The 15113-nt window shown below is 33.8% G+C and overlaps 1 protein-coding gene across 1 annotated transcript in view; it reads left to right on the plus strand.

The window, feature by feature from the left end:
• LOC101204034 (BEACH domain-containing protein B) overlaps window positions 1–15113 on the plus strand; it is a 46022-nt gene that overhangs the window by 12782 nt on the left and 18127 nt on the right. Inside the window, 16 exon segments of the mRNA XM_011654284.2 lie at window positions 1591–1971; window positions 1974–2054; window positions 2244–2402; window positions 2534–2683; window positions 4016–4171; window positions 4359–4400; window positions 6103–6447; window positions 7360–7533; window positions 11045–11205; window positions 11330–11645; window positions 11774–12206; window positions 12298–12631; window positions 12774–12962; window positions 13611–13872; window positions 13952–14143; window positions 14222–14440. Coding sequence (XP_011652586.2) covers window positions 1591–1971; window positions 1974–2054; window positions 2244–2402; window positions 2534–2683; window positions 4016–4171; window positions 4359–4400; window positions 6103–6447; window positions 7360–7533; window positions 11045–11205; window positions 11330–11645; window positions 11774–12206; window positions 12298–12631; window positions 12774–12962; window positions 13611–13872; window positions 13952–14143; window positions 14222–14440 — 3594 coding nt within the window.

A 15113-nucleotide genomic window follows, 5' to 3' on the forward strand; every position in this document is an offset into this window, starting at 1 on the left:
CTCCTCCTATCAATCTGTCCCTTTTTTTGAAACAGAAACAAATCTGTTCCTTCTACATAGTTTCGTACTTTGATTTTAATATGAGTAGTGTGGAGCCTAAAGCACTTCCAGAAGAAAGAGTGCTTGAAGATCCTTATCTTTTGGACTCAATTGTTGATGCTTTTAAGGCGTTTTTTGAAGGATGATTTCCATGATAATTTGACTATGACTTCTGAATCATTATTGCTAGTTATAATACCTTCTCGGTTCCTTCAAAGTTTTCATCTTTAATTAAGGTCTCTCTTTTACTTTGAGTATTAGTCTTATTTCATTATTCCAATGAAGAAGCTTGTTTCCACCTTTTTAAAAAAGGGGTTGTGGAATACAACTCAAAGAAATTCATCATTTGTCCTCTCTCTTAAAGATTTAAGGAGTCGTGGTTTCTTGTTTTTGAAAGATCTAAGCGGTGGAAATTTAATATTACTTGTTCAATTGTGTTTCCTTCTCCTGTTGGAAGGTTTTAGAGCATTAGGCGGAATTTTCTTTTCAAGATTCTAGGTGCTGTTCGTCAAAAGCTTCTTTTGTACGATTGTACTTGAACAGGATCTGTTCTAGGTTTTACAACTGTGTCCTTAAGTTCTCAAAAGCTTCTTTCATTGAATTGTTCATGCTTCCTTGAAGAGTTTTCAGTTTACTTTCCTCTCTCTTCTCTTTCTTCCCCATCCCACTCTTGTTAGTGCTCTTGATGTAAGAAGAATAGGGGTTAATTGGGTAATGGTTTTTTCATTTTCTCCCAGCAATATCTCTATGAATTGGGACTTAACCCCAATTTCGAGTTTTTTTGCTTCTTTCTTTCACTCCCTTTAGGAGTTCCTTTGCTTTGAACATTTTTTGTCTTTTCATTATATCGACGACAAGCTCGGACCTTTTTAAAGATATTTTTTTTGAAAAGGATACTGATCTCTTTATTAAATAGTTAAATAATAATAAAGAGACAAAGCTCAATGTATACGAGGGATATACAAAGAGCAAAAAATCTAAGGATCATTAGTGCATCGGGACATCTGAACTAGGTTGACACCCCCTAGCGTCCTCATTATGTCCATAAACTACAACTTACTAAAGCATATTACATCAGAGTCTCTAGCCCATATTCAGTCAACCCCATAAGCAGAGAAGATACATTTCGAGCACTTGAAAATTAAAAGAAAAAGAAGAAGATACAGAAACATGATACAAACCCTTTATGACACTTGGAAAATGAAAGCCTGCTAATTCAATTGAATCTCTTCTAGAGAGTAATCTTGGAATTCCTTGGATCAGGAACACCATGACAAGGCATTTAAATGAGCATACTTAAGACGGTAATTCCAACTTGAAGACTTGTCATGGAATACACTGATTTCTTCCAAACCATTTAATTTTTAAGAACATTTTTTTTTATCTTCCTCTCTTGCAGCTTAAATATTTTTGGTTTGTATGTGGAAGCATTTAATTATATTAGATCATATCAGTCAGGCTTGTAATATTTGTAGCATTATGTTCTGTTATTTATTTATATTTAGCTTCTGCTTTGATGCATTTTGTAACTTACAACCCTGTAATTGGCAGCCTGAATTATCTGCTTTGTTGGACACCCTTGAACAGTCGGCTTGTAATCCGGAGGTTGTCATTGCTCTTTCTAAAAGCCTGCTCCACATATTACAAATTTCATCTGAGAGAACTGTTGCTTCATTCAAGACACTGAATGGCGTTCCCCGGTTGCTTAAAGTTGCTTGTGTTCAAGCCCAGGAACATAGAAGATATGAAAATGTTATCTCATCTGAGATTAACTATGTCGGAGACATTCAATCTCAAACTAATCAGGGACATGATTCAAGGGAGACAGGTCAAAGTTATCTTTCATGCTTGGAAACCATCATGGAGGTTTTCACAGAATTTTTCTCAATAGGAGATGAAGCTAAAAATTTGGTTATGCTTAGTTCAACATCAATTGAATTGATTGTTTGTTTGATTTATTTTGGGAAGAAACTTTGAGAAGCCATGTGCTTAAACACACACTTGAGCTCATGAAGGTAGTGTAATATTGTTGATTTGTTCTAGCTAAATTCTGTATGTTTGTGGTTCCTTCGTGGAGGTGTTGAGAAGTCATATGCTTTCTATTAATAATTGACGTTGGGGTGGGTTAATGCTACCCTGGAAACTGGAAAGCTTACCTTGCTTATTAACCTTTTTTATTTACTTTTGGTTGGACTGTCATTCAGATAAAACCAATTTCTGAGGAAGATCAAAAGGCAAAATTGTATATTTGTACGAAATATCTTGAAATGTTTGCTCAAATTAAAGAGCGGGAGAAAAGTTCTACGGAGCTCTCTATTGATCTGTTGGTTGGAATCAGAGAGATGCTTCTTAATGATCCTCAGGTATACCTGCAGTAATTTTCTAAAGTAATCCTACATCCTAAGAACTATCTCAAAACACATGTTGGTTTTTATTATCTGTGAACTTTCTTTTTCTTGTTGACTTCTAAATGTTGCATTTTGTTTTCCTTCAGTACTACCAAACTCTGTTTCGTGATGGAGAGTGCTTTTTGCATATTGTCTCTTTGTTGAATGGTAATGTAGATGAGGCAAATGGTGAAAAGTTGATTTTGAACGTCCTTCAAACTCTTACTTGTCTGCTAGCTAAAAATGAAGTCTCAAAGGTACTTCTAAAATTTTCCTGTAGGTGTCTTTTTCTTCTAATAAATATTTTGGCATGGTCAGAAGTAAGCTGAAAAATAATGACATTATTATTCCTTATTGTTCCATATGAGCTGTATTTTCTACTTCATGTTTCTTAGACATATATCTGGAGTAATCTTCTTTGTACAAGTCCAATGTTTTAATATCACTAAGCCACATTACTACGAGGCCATGTGGCAGGGTTCAGTCTCAATGCATTGTATTAGAATATTAAATTATTTGGTAAACAATTTATTTGCACAGGAATTATTGTAACTGTTTAATTTCTTTCTGAATCTTTTTTGAAGGGAAGTGAAATTTTATGGTTTGATTTATTTATTTAGTTTTTCAATTAGAAAATGAGATGAGGTGCCCTAATAAGAAGCCACTATAGACCTATTAACTATTCAAGTTAACTGCTAATTAGTATTACTCTTGGTCATTGCCACCCACATTTAAGTATAAGAAAGCTTTAATCAATGCATCCTTGGTACATTGAGAGATAGGGTGGTTGTTTGCATTTGCTCAAGTTGTATGTAGTCTCTAGTCTACACTTTTGCACTTGGCGTTTTCATTTTTCTTCTTTAACATGAACAAGAAACAAAACTTTTCATGGAAGTAATAAAAAGAGACTAATACTCAAAAAGAAAAAATTCCCACAAGGGCAGAAATTACGAAGAAAAAGTTCAAGTTTCTCTTATTATTATTTTTTTTTAAGGGGAAACAAGCTCTTCATTGAAATAATGAAATGGTCTAATTAGAGTTTCCTTAAATTCAAACAAATCAAAGTGAATCAGGCATTTCACTTCGAGGAGGATGCCATAGTCTTTTTAGGTATTAGGATTTTATTCTATCTATGGCAGACGTATTAAATTTCCTAGAGAATGTTAACAATGAAGTGTATATTTTTCTGAAACAAGAAGTAAGAAAAGAAACAAGAATCAAGAAAATTTCATTTACTAACTTTGTCTCTTTTTCATTTACTTACTGAAGAAGTCTCGGTATCATATTCAAAGAAAAGTAACAAGAAACAAGAAACAAGAAAATTTTATTCAAATTATGACTGTTATTAATTTGTTGAAACTAACAAGAAGTGACTAATGCCCCAAAGATACAAAGCTTCACCGAAGTGGATTTTTTCACACTCACTTGCATGCTCCCAGTCCTATGCACACACAGTTGAAAGAGAGTTCTGCAAGGAAATGTTTTGTCATATGAACCAAATTAATGCCCTTTCTTACATTCATTCATCCGAACATGGCTATTTTCTAGTTTACTTCTGTTATTAATTTGTTGATGTACTCGTTGTACAGGCTTCATTTAGAGCTTTGGCTGGCAAAGGTTATCAGACAATGCAAACTTTACTCTTGGACTTCTGTCAATGTCATCCAAGTGATGCACTCTTAAGTGCCCTTCTCGATATGCTTGTTGATGGAAATTTTGACTTGAAGTTGTGCCCTATTATACAGGTATTGAACAATGATCCCCACATTCTTCTAGAGCTTTTAATCACCCAATTATTGTCTGACCTCTTCTATCCCTAGCACATTCATTTTTTCAGTTTGATACTTCGGAAGTATCTAACAGATGTAGCTGTGCACTTGTATCATACAACTGTTTAAAAATAATATTCTTTTTACTGCCATTTTGATGCAGAATGAAGATGTGATCATTCTTTATCTGAGTGTTCTGCAGAAGGTTAGAAATCCATTTCGTTATCTTCATTTTTTTTTTTTGGGGGGGGGGGGGGGCTCTACCCTGACACTTGTTCTTGTTCTCTTTTGGAAGACACACATGTATGGGTTTGGAAGATACTTTTTTCTAGAAAGCTTACAATTTTTACAATAAAATCTCAAAAGCTCTAGAAGTTATTAATTTTTTACTTTCTTCTATTATTATTATACAACAACTTTCTTCATCTATTGTACTTTTCTTGATCTCTAGGTTCTTCACAAATTTATAATCACATATCCATACAACACAATTGTCTAGCATGAACTTAGTGTCTAAACATATAGGAATTGTTAAATTGTGTTGTGTGCAATGAGATGTCATTCAATCTAAGTGCTTCAATCCAAATGCAAAGTATTAGTCCTTTTCTGCGTATGTTTTAAAATTTTGTTTTATCTTGATATTATTATTTGTATTTATACTTTTTATAATATAGTTTTGATTAATTTTTTTAATCTTATATATCTAAAAGGATTAGCTAATTTTAAAATTGAAAATTTAACTTTTAAAATATTTTAATTAATTATTTTTAGTTTACCAAGGTAAAGAGTGTTTTCATTTTTTTTCTAATAAAATATTTTTAAAGCAATAGATTGTATATTTTTTTTTAGAAAAACAAGAAAAAGAATATCTAAATGTATAAAAACAAATCATAAAATATCTACCTTATATATTAATTTTTTGTATGCTTTATATATTAATTATTAATATTAATTTGAATTTTATACTAGATTGACATCATAACATTCATATCCAAAATTATATACACATATACATACATAAGCTAAAACTAATTTGTGAAATATTTATATATATTCTTTAATTATAATTTTTAGGGGCATTTTTAGAAATAGCAAAATAAATTAAAATATTTACAAGCTATAACAAAATTTTTGGATTCTTCAATGATAGCTAGTGATATCCTTCTATCACTGACTATTAACGCCACTGATAGAAGGATGTCACTGACTATCAAATGTTTGTTATTGATAGAATTTTAAATTTTTCTATAGCTTGTAAATATTTTGTCAAATTTTCTATTTTTGACAATTCTCCTAATTTTTATTATTAATACTAGTCTACCTTTAATTTCATATTTTAATAATTATAGTAATTTTAACAAATATATATTGTTACTATTGTTAAAATTAAATTTTAAAAAGAAAAATCATGAGCAGCGCACACATTAAAGATCTATTATAAATTAAAAAAATATATTTTCTTCTTCTCTTTTGGTATGCATTCCACTTATTTTTCATTTATCATAAAAAGAAATAGTTTCCTCTGCTGATCCTTCTGCATCTTCCACATTCCCAAGTTCTGCCGGTCTTTTCTGTTTTTGGTTCATTTCTTGTACTTTCTTTTGGCTGTTTTGCACTGTTTTAATTGCTGTAATTGGATTTTCTTTTGGTCTTTGGATTTTCCTTGGTTTAAGATGTTGGAGCTAGTTCAGATACAATCCCCTCCTCTTTTTGGCTTCTCTATTATTCTCACTGTATAATTTTCTTGTACTTTGAATTTTACATTAATAAAAAAGCTTGTCTCCGTTTAAATAAAAAACAGTTTTGCTAAGGAAAAAACTCATTTATCTTGTAGCTTGATATTCTTTCTCCATCTTCCACTCTTATGCTTTAATCAGAATGTTTCGTTTCTTTGTTGTATTGCCCAGAGCAGCGACTCGCTGAAGCATCAAGGGCTTAATATGTTTCAACATCTTCTTCGGGATTCTATATCCAATCGAGCTTCTTGTGTGAGAGCAGGGATGCTGACATTTCTTCTGGATTGGTTTGGGCAAGATAACAATGACGATCTCATTGTGAAAATTGCTCAGTTAATTCATGTAATAGGTGGGCATAGCGTATCCGGGAAGGATATCCGCAAAATTTTTGCTTTGTTAAGGAGCGAGAAAGTTGGAAAACAGAAACGTTATTGCTCGTTGTTGATGGCGAGTATTTTATCAATGCTAACTGAGAAAGGACCAACTGCCTTTTTTGATCTGAGTGGGAACAATTCTGTAAGTCCTTAACTATGACGCTGATGCTATAGAACTATCTTGGGTTGTGTAACTTCGGAGAATTTTTGTTTGGCAGTGTTTAAGAATGCATTGAGCCTTTATAATCATGTCTTTTGAAGAATACAATACTCTGATGCAATAGTTTTTTTTTTTTTTCATCAATGCTACCGAGGTATGGATATTTGTGAATGTTCTGAAGTTAATCTATAATTTGTAGTGTGTACTTAGATAGTTAAATTAGGACAAATTTAATCATTTAATTTACTTGAAACACAACTCTTCACCCCTAAATTTGGATATTGTTTAATGAAATGCAAAACACAAGCTCTTAGAATTCCATAGCATTATTTGAGGTTCAAAATGAGACAAATAAGCACACTTTATTAGTTCATTCAAAATGAGGTAGAAGATAAAATCTAATGATTTGTATGGATGAAATTGTGAAAAAATGATTATTTTTGTGATGTATGCTTAATAAAGAAGCTTGATGGCTGTTCAGAGAACTGGTATGCGGACATCTTTCTGTTTTTAATTTTCATTTTCTTAAAAATTATGATTAAATGACTATTTAAGAATAAGATTATTGTACATATTCAAATCACTGTTACACTGAAATGCAAAAAAAGGAAAACCAGTTATCTGAAGGTATATTTACAGAATATGTATATTTTCTTACACAATATTTGTTCTGAAAGATGGAAAATTGTTTTCAAACTGTTTACAAACAACCTCGTGGATTTATATCTTTGTCTTGGTTATGGGAATAGATGCAATCTTGCAAGTTCTCTTTCCAATTGCATAGTTTAACATCTAACAGGTTGATGGCCTCTTCTAATGGTTATATTTATTCTTGAAGCCTTTGGACTTGATGTTTTACCCCTTCCTGATACTTCAGATTTTCTTCATATGTAGGGGATCTTAATTAAAACACCTGTTCAGTGGCCTATCAATAAAGGATTTTCCTTTTCATGTTGGCTTCGGGTAGAAAACTTCCCAATACATGGAACAATGGGTCTATTCAGCTTCCTTACAGAAAATGGAAGAGGCTGCGTGGCTTTGCTTGCAAAGAACAAGCTTATTTATGAGGTTCCTCATATGTTTTAGAAGTTATTTCTTATTTCAATATGTTTATTTATGTATTTGTTTCATACAAGTCTCATCTCATAAAATCTTCTAATTATGGACAAGTGGAGAAATCTTCCATATGCGTGAAATGTTTTGTGTGAGAGGAACACAAGTTTTTGTGAAACTAATGTTCTGATCGTGATGAGGTCTTGGGTTTTGTGTCTATGACAACATCAGTATGATAGAAACCAAGTTCAACTTTAAAGGGAAAGTTGTGGAAGAACGAGGAAAACATGGAAAGGCTTAATTCAGCATTCAAGAGACTTGTGTCTTTTCTATAATTCTTTACTCATTATATATCGACCATCTATGTCACTAAGAAGCAAACATGGAGATATCATTTTCTAAAAATCGAAAATTCAGACATGAAAGGACACTTCTTTTCTTTTTTTGTTATCAAAGGAAAAACAGTTATCAAAGTTTTCTGGAGTTGAGGATGTTTTTCTGCTGATGTTACTGAAAGTAAAACCTTATTTGAAACCTTAAGATCTCAAAGCTTTTTGGCGGCTACGGTATTCAAGATCTAAATTTAACTTGGAATGCTTTTATTTTTTGAGCTTGGCGTTGGATCTTTTGTCTTTATTGTACTGTTTTTGTTTTCTCCTTTTTCTCTCTTTGGTTCTTCTTTGTTACTTTTACTTTGTAGTAGTCATGACCTAGCGAAGCTTTTTGTTTGATTGTTAGTTCTGGACATGATAAGGGCGCTAAGGGAGTGTCAAACTAGTTGAGATATCCAGGCGCGCTTGTAGATCCTTTGATTTGTAGAAAGCTTTGTTTAATCCTATTGTGCTATGAGCTTTTGTCGCATTTTGACTTGTTAATAAAGAGATTTGTTTCCATTAATTGAAAAGAGATAATCAAAAGCTTGTGTGAGAGAGACTTCAACAGGAAGATCATCTAACTGAGCATTAACTAACTGCTCATACTAACTTCAAATGCAAAATCAGAATCCCCATCATGAAATGCATTGAGTGGACGTAGATGCCTTAGTAATAGAAGAGGACAAAACACCTTTGGTAAACACAACATTTGATCCTGGCGGAATGAACTCTTTATAAGTGAACAATTCTGAAGGAAGTTAAAGAGGCTGAGATAGCTTTGGTGATGAAGCGATGATCCGAGTACAAGCTTCCTCCAAAATATCTGCTTTAAATCTCTGATTTTTCAGGGAAACCAGAGTGAGCAACCTTTCTGGTATAAAAGAAAGGGCAGGGTTCAATAATTCGAGAAGTCAAAAGAGAGTCTTGAATTGTCGGGTTGATACATGGTTGTGAAGATTCATCACAATCAGAAGAAGACTGATTAGCCCAAAGGTTATCTTGTAAAAAGGAGTTGACTGAATTATGCAAATAAACATTCTTTTAAGAATGGTTTGGAACAACCTTAGCTGTTTGGCCATCCACATTTTAAATACTGTCATTTCTTTTCCTAATTCAAAGATAAGTTCCTGAGACGTTCTCGTAGCTTATCTCCAGTTCCCTCATCAATAAAGAAGCCTGCTTCAGACTTTGACTCTCCATTTAGTGTGAGAAGTGAGGAAGATTATCATTTGACAAGATTGGATGAGAAGGAAGATCATTTGTCGAAGGACCCCTTAGAAACTGATCTAAATTCTTTGTTTCAGACTGACAAAGATATAAATTTAGAAAAACAGACCTCAGGAATTCCCTCATAAGCTCCACAATGTGGTATTCCAGATCACTTGAAGCCCTTTGTTGAAAAATATGGGATAGTCTTGGGCTGAGCAATGAAAGTAGACAGGCTTTCTGGTTTTTCAGGCATATATTCTTAAAAATTGTATGGAATACGGTGATTCTCAATGCGTATTTGTAGGGTTGTTGAAGTAAGTTAAAGATCTTTGTTAAGGGAGAGATTTCTTGTTTGGCATTTTCCTTTATATTCCTGTCTCTTCTTCCTCATTTGGGAATTTTAAGTGTAGCTTTGATGGGTTTCTCAGTACATATTCAGTTTTTATTGATGATATGAAAGATTTCAGCAAGTCTTCCTGGGCACAGGATTGCATTTTTATTCAAGTTTGAAGCAGCACGGGTGGTTGCCTACTCTTGGTGTCTTCCTTCCCATCCATCCATTAATTTTTTTTAAAGCAATTTGTGATCTAGATTTCAGTTGTCTTGGGGCTCCTTGTTGAAAGTTCTTTCATTTTGCCTTGGTTTTATTTCTTGTTTTGCTGGGGTTTCAGAGGGCCCTGCCCTACTCATTGTAATTTCTTTATGTTCTCTCTTGTCTTGGATCATGTTGTATTTGTTCTCTTAGTCCTTTTTGCTCTTGGTGTACCTCTATTGTACTTTGAGCATTAGTCTCTTTCTTTATCATTAATAAAGAGGCTCGTTTTTGTTTGAAGAAAAAACAACCCTAGCTGTTTAGAAGAACAGATCTGGTGCCATATTTTCATCATTCCCATGCTTGCTCTCCTGTGGCAACCCAGATTGTTTTGCTAATGGTTGAGTTCTTGAGGTTTCCCCAAAATCCTGAAAGACTCAAAGGGATCCCTTGAAAGTGTTGGAAAATTCTAAATTGATTTGCAGAAGTTTGCCTCAGGGCTTTGAATTATAGGATTGGTGCCTTCATATTTCATGACCTGCTTTAAAAGAAAAATATCAACTGGATTGTAAAAATCACCCACTGATATAGGTAATGCTCTACTAGATTGTAAAATTCACTCACAAATAAGGCATCATAAACTATATGTGGAGGGTCCAAGAGTTCAGTGTCACCAAAATGAAGGAAAATATTTCTTTCAGTTTTATTCTTAATTTCAATTGTTGCGGGAAAAAACCCGAAATTCTGAAATCTTGCAAGCATCCATTACAAACCCAGGCTTCATATAGTGTTTAAGGGAGAGTTTGGGTTTTCTTTCCTGTTGAGTCTGGTTTCTAGGCCCTCTATCACTTTATATTTAAGAAATTTTAGCCCTTGAATTTACTTGAAATTCTTTCTATCTTCTTGGTCTTTCTTTGCTGCGTTCCACTCTTCAAGCTTGATCTACTGCCCTCTTATGCCCTAGAGCTTCTTCACAAATTTCAGACTCATAGAGTGTACACCTAGAATCATGAAGGTGTTTTCTTTATTATCTGTTATGGACGGAACTGACTCCTATTAGGAAATGGGATTTGACCGGAAACATTGGTGAAATGTGCTATTTGTATTACTAATGAAAGATGACAACAGGTCCCTATTTCTTATTGCAGTGTCTTGCTCTGGGTTTTAAGTACTAAATCAGTCCTTATTACTATTTTTCTTATCATTGTCATTGAAAATAAGGTTCTCTAGTCATACCCTATTAACTGTGCCACATGTTTATTACTGAATTTCCATTTTTCTTTCTCTCTCCCTCTCTCTACTAAAAGAAAGTATAGCTTTTATTCTTAAACTGCCTTTTCTTTTAATGAAGTATATGTTACATGTATTCTTCCAGTTGCAATTGACTAATGATATTCTCTTCCCTTTTCAGTCTATCAATCTAAGGAGACAAACTGCCAGGTTACATGTTAATATAGTCAGAAAGAAGTGGCATTTTCTTTGTATAACCCATAGTATTGGAAGAGCATTCTCTGGGGGTAGCTTGTTGAAGTGTTATGTGGATGGTGATCTTGTTTCATCTGAGAGATGCAGGTTCTAGACATTCATTCTTGCGGCTAATGTTTCACATTTTCATGTAATTTTGGAAAATATTTTTATAGATTGTCATTATTCGCCTCAGAGAAGGTAGACTGATTATAATGGTTTCCTGTTACAGATATGCTAAACTTTATGAACCACTAACAAATTGCACGGTTGGAGCAAAGTTCAATGTGTCTCTGAGCGAAGAAGTTGATACTAAGGAATCTGTTGAAGCTGCATTTCCTTTTCTTGGTCAGATAGGTCCTGTTTATTTGTTTAATGATGCACTTTCTTCTGAGCAAGTGCAGGGTATTCACTCTCTTGGACCAAGCTATATGTATTCCTTTCTTGACAATGACATAGCTACTTTCTCTGAAAATCAATTGCCTAGAGGAATTCTTAATGCTAAAGAGAGTTTGGCATCAAAAATTATCTTCGGCCTTAATGCACAGGTTTCTCTTCTTGCTTAAGGAGAGATAATTATCTGTTTGAGGGTTTTTCCTAAACACACACCCACACACTCAAATGAGGAGGGGGACAGAGAGTAGAGGCGTTCTAATAGTTTGGTTTACCCTTTCAGGCAAGCAGTGGGAAATCATTGTTTAATGTTTCACCAACATTAGATCTCATTTCCGAAAAGAATTCTTTTGAAGCTACTGCTATGGGTGGGACAGAGTTATGTTCAAGACGCTTACTACAGAGGATTATCTACTGTGTTGGGGGTGTCACTGTACTTTTTCCTCTAATTTCTCAGTCTGACAGATATGAAAGTGAAAGTAGTGGTCAGTTTGGTCAGAATGTGGATGTAATTGATACAAAAGAGTGTCTAACAGCTGAAGTTATTGAACTTATTGCTTCTGTCCTTGATGAGAATTTACCAAATCAACATCAGATGCATCTTCTTTCTGGGTTCTCCATTCTGGGATTTTTGCTGCAATCGGTCAATCCACAACAACTTAATATGGAAACTCTTGCAGCCTTAAAACATCTTTTCAGTGTCATTTCAAACTGTGGTATAATGGATGTGTTTCTTAGTTCTTATTTTAACAGATTCTTCTATTGGTACTAACTACATGATTTATGGCTTTTCTTATACTTGTTTAGGATTTTCTGAGCTTCTCATTCAAGATGCTATATCTAGCATATTTCTTAATCTCTCAATCTGGATCTACTCTGCTTATGAGGTGCAGCGTGAATTATACTTGTTTCTCATTCAGCAGTTTGATAATGATCCCAGACTGCTCAAGAATCTTTGCCGCCTTCCACTTATTCTTGATATGATTTGTAAGTTCTACTGTGACAAAGATAAATGTAAATTTGGTTCTGGAAGCAAGACATCTCTGCATCCACCTGTTGGGGTTCTTGGAGAAAGGCCTACGAAGGATGAAATACGGAAAATTCGTCTTCTTTTACTAAGCCTTGGGGAAATGAGCATTCGGTACAATTATAATGCCTTGCACTAAGAGTTATGCATTTTTTCTTAAAATTTTTGCATCAAGTTCTCTTCATTCTTTCGATGATATGCTCTCATGGAAGATTATGTACCTCTTTATACATCATTACTTCTGTTTCTTTTTCAGGCAAAATATTGTAGCGGCTGATATAAAAGCTCTTATTGCCTTTTTTGAAAGAAACCAGGATGTGACATGCATAGAGGATGTTTTACACATGGTTATCCGGGCTATAGCCCAAAAGACAGTTCTTGCTTCCTTCCACGAGCAAGTTAGTTTCATTGGTGGCTATCCAATTTTTGTCAATCTTCTACAGAGGTATATCATTCTAATATTAAATTCAGTAGACATTCCATTTTTGAGTTGCACATTTTTTATTTTATGCTTTTTTGGACAAGATACGTTCATCAGTCATGAAAAGAAGAAAAAGGCTGGGAAGTGCAGACTGTTAAAAGGCTGAAAGGGAAGAGAAAAATGAGAAATCACTAACAGAACTAAAATGTTTTTTTCTCAAACGGAAACGAGCCTCTTTATAAAAAAGAGACTAATGCTCAAAGTACAAGAGAGGTATACCAAGAGCAAAAAGGACTAAGAGAACAAATACAACATAATCCAAGACAAGAGAGAGCATAAAGAAATTACAATGAGGAGGGCAGGACCCTCTAAAACCCCAGCAAAACAAGAAATAAAAACAAGACAAAATGAAAGAACTTTCAACAAGGATCCCCAAGGCACTGAAATATGTCTACTGAATTTCAACAAGGATCCCCAAGACAGCAGAACCTAAATAATTAGGAAGAGCGAATGGAAAACCTCCTAATTATAGGAAATGCTACCTTAGTATAATGCTTTGTTCTTATGTGACTTGAAAGCTATTCTGAGCAATTCATAGTATTATGATTATAGTATGATGAGGCCTTTGTTACATAGAAAAAGAAACTTATGTTCTTATGTGTTTGTTTGTAGGGAATTTGAACCTATCAGATTGCTTAGCTTGCAGTTTCTTGGTAGACTTTTGGTTGGTCTTCCTTCCGAGAAGAAAGGACTAAGATTTTTCAATCTACCAAGTGGAAAAGCTAAATCTGTTCAAGAGAGCCATAAGAAAATTAATTTAAGGATGCAACCGCTATTCTCAGCTATATCTGATAGGTTGTTTAGGTTTCCACCAACAGACAATTTATGTGCTGCGTTGTTTGATGTTCTTCTAGGGGGTGCAAGTCCCAAACAGGTGACCATGGCACATAATTATTTGAGTTAAGTTTTTTGTTGGATTCCAACATTTTTGTTAACATTTCAATGTCTTATAGGTGTTGCAGAAACAGAATCAGTCTGATGGACAAAAAAACAAATCTCCTGGATCTCACTTTGCTGTTCCACAGAGTCTGGTTCTTATTTTCCGGTTCTTATGTAGCTGTGAAGATATTTCTGCAAGACTAAAAATAATCACAGATCTTCTTGATCTTCTTGACACAAATCCTTCTAATATTGAAGCTTTTATGGTACTATCAGCTAAACTACTGATACGAAGTTATTAAATTCTACCTTTTATCTCAATATTTACTAAATTGTTGTAATAGGAATATGGATGGAATGCTTGGTTGACAGCCTCTGTAAAGCTTGGTGCTTTGCAGCAATACAAAGTTAGGTCAATGGATCAAGTCGAGGATAAAATAAATGAACAGTGTATGATAAGGAAACTATTTTCTGTTGTTCTTTTGCATTGCATATGCTCTGTGAAGGGAGGCTGGCAACATTTAGAAGAAACAGCAACTTTCCTTCTTATGCAGTCTGAGAAAGTAAGTTGAATTCGTTTGCAATGTTTTATGATATATGTTATGGTCGCTTATTCTTGTTCTGCATCCTCTTTTTAGAGAAATGACACCGTATAACATTCAAGAAAAATGATAATTCAAGAAACACATTCAAAATCGGATGAGTTCAAAATGAAGAAAACTGAAACACAAAGTTTGAAACTAATAGGTTGTGTTTGGAAAAGCCAAAGTAATAGAACACCAAATTGAATCACGTAATGGATCTCTTTTATTGCTTCAGATTCAGGAATTAATACAGGGAAATCGAATTGAGGAGATCTCAATTCGAAAGTCTCTCTCTATTCTTCCTTCCTATCTCTCAAGGAATTACAAGAATATCTAGTCTTTTCTTATTTATACTAATATATTTACCAACTAATTACCCATTTTAGAATCCTAACAGCCTAACAACTAGTAACAGATCCTAACAGCATAACAACTAGTAGCAGATCCTAATAGCATAACAACTAGTAACAAAATAACAACCTATAACAGAATAACAATTATTTAACAACTTGTGTGACTATTCTGGTGTTTTCTTCACTAGTGATCTCCTGTCCACTTTTCTGTTCTTTTTTCTCCTACTGTATTGATGTAGGATTGGTGATCTATCACAAAGACCAACCAAAAGCATCTAGAGTAACGACCAAGTAACGGG

The sequence above is a fragment of the Cucumis sativus genome, chromosome 3, assembly GCF_000004075.3.
Source record: "Cucumis sativus cultivar 9930 chromosome 3, Cucumber_9930_V3, whole genome shotgun sequence".
NCBI lineage: Eukaryota > Viridiplantae > Streptophyta > Magnoliopsida > Cucurbitales > Cucurbitaceae > Cucumis > Cucumis sativus.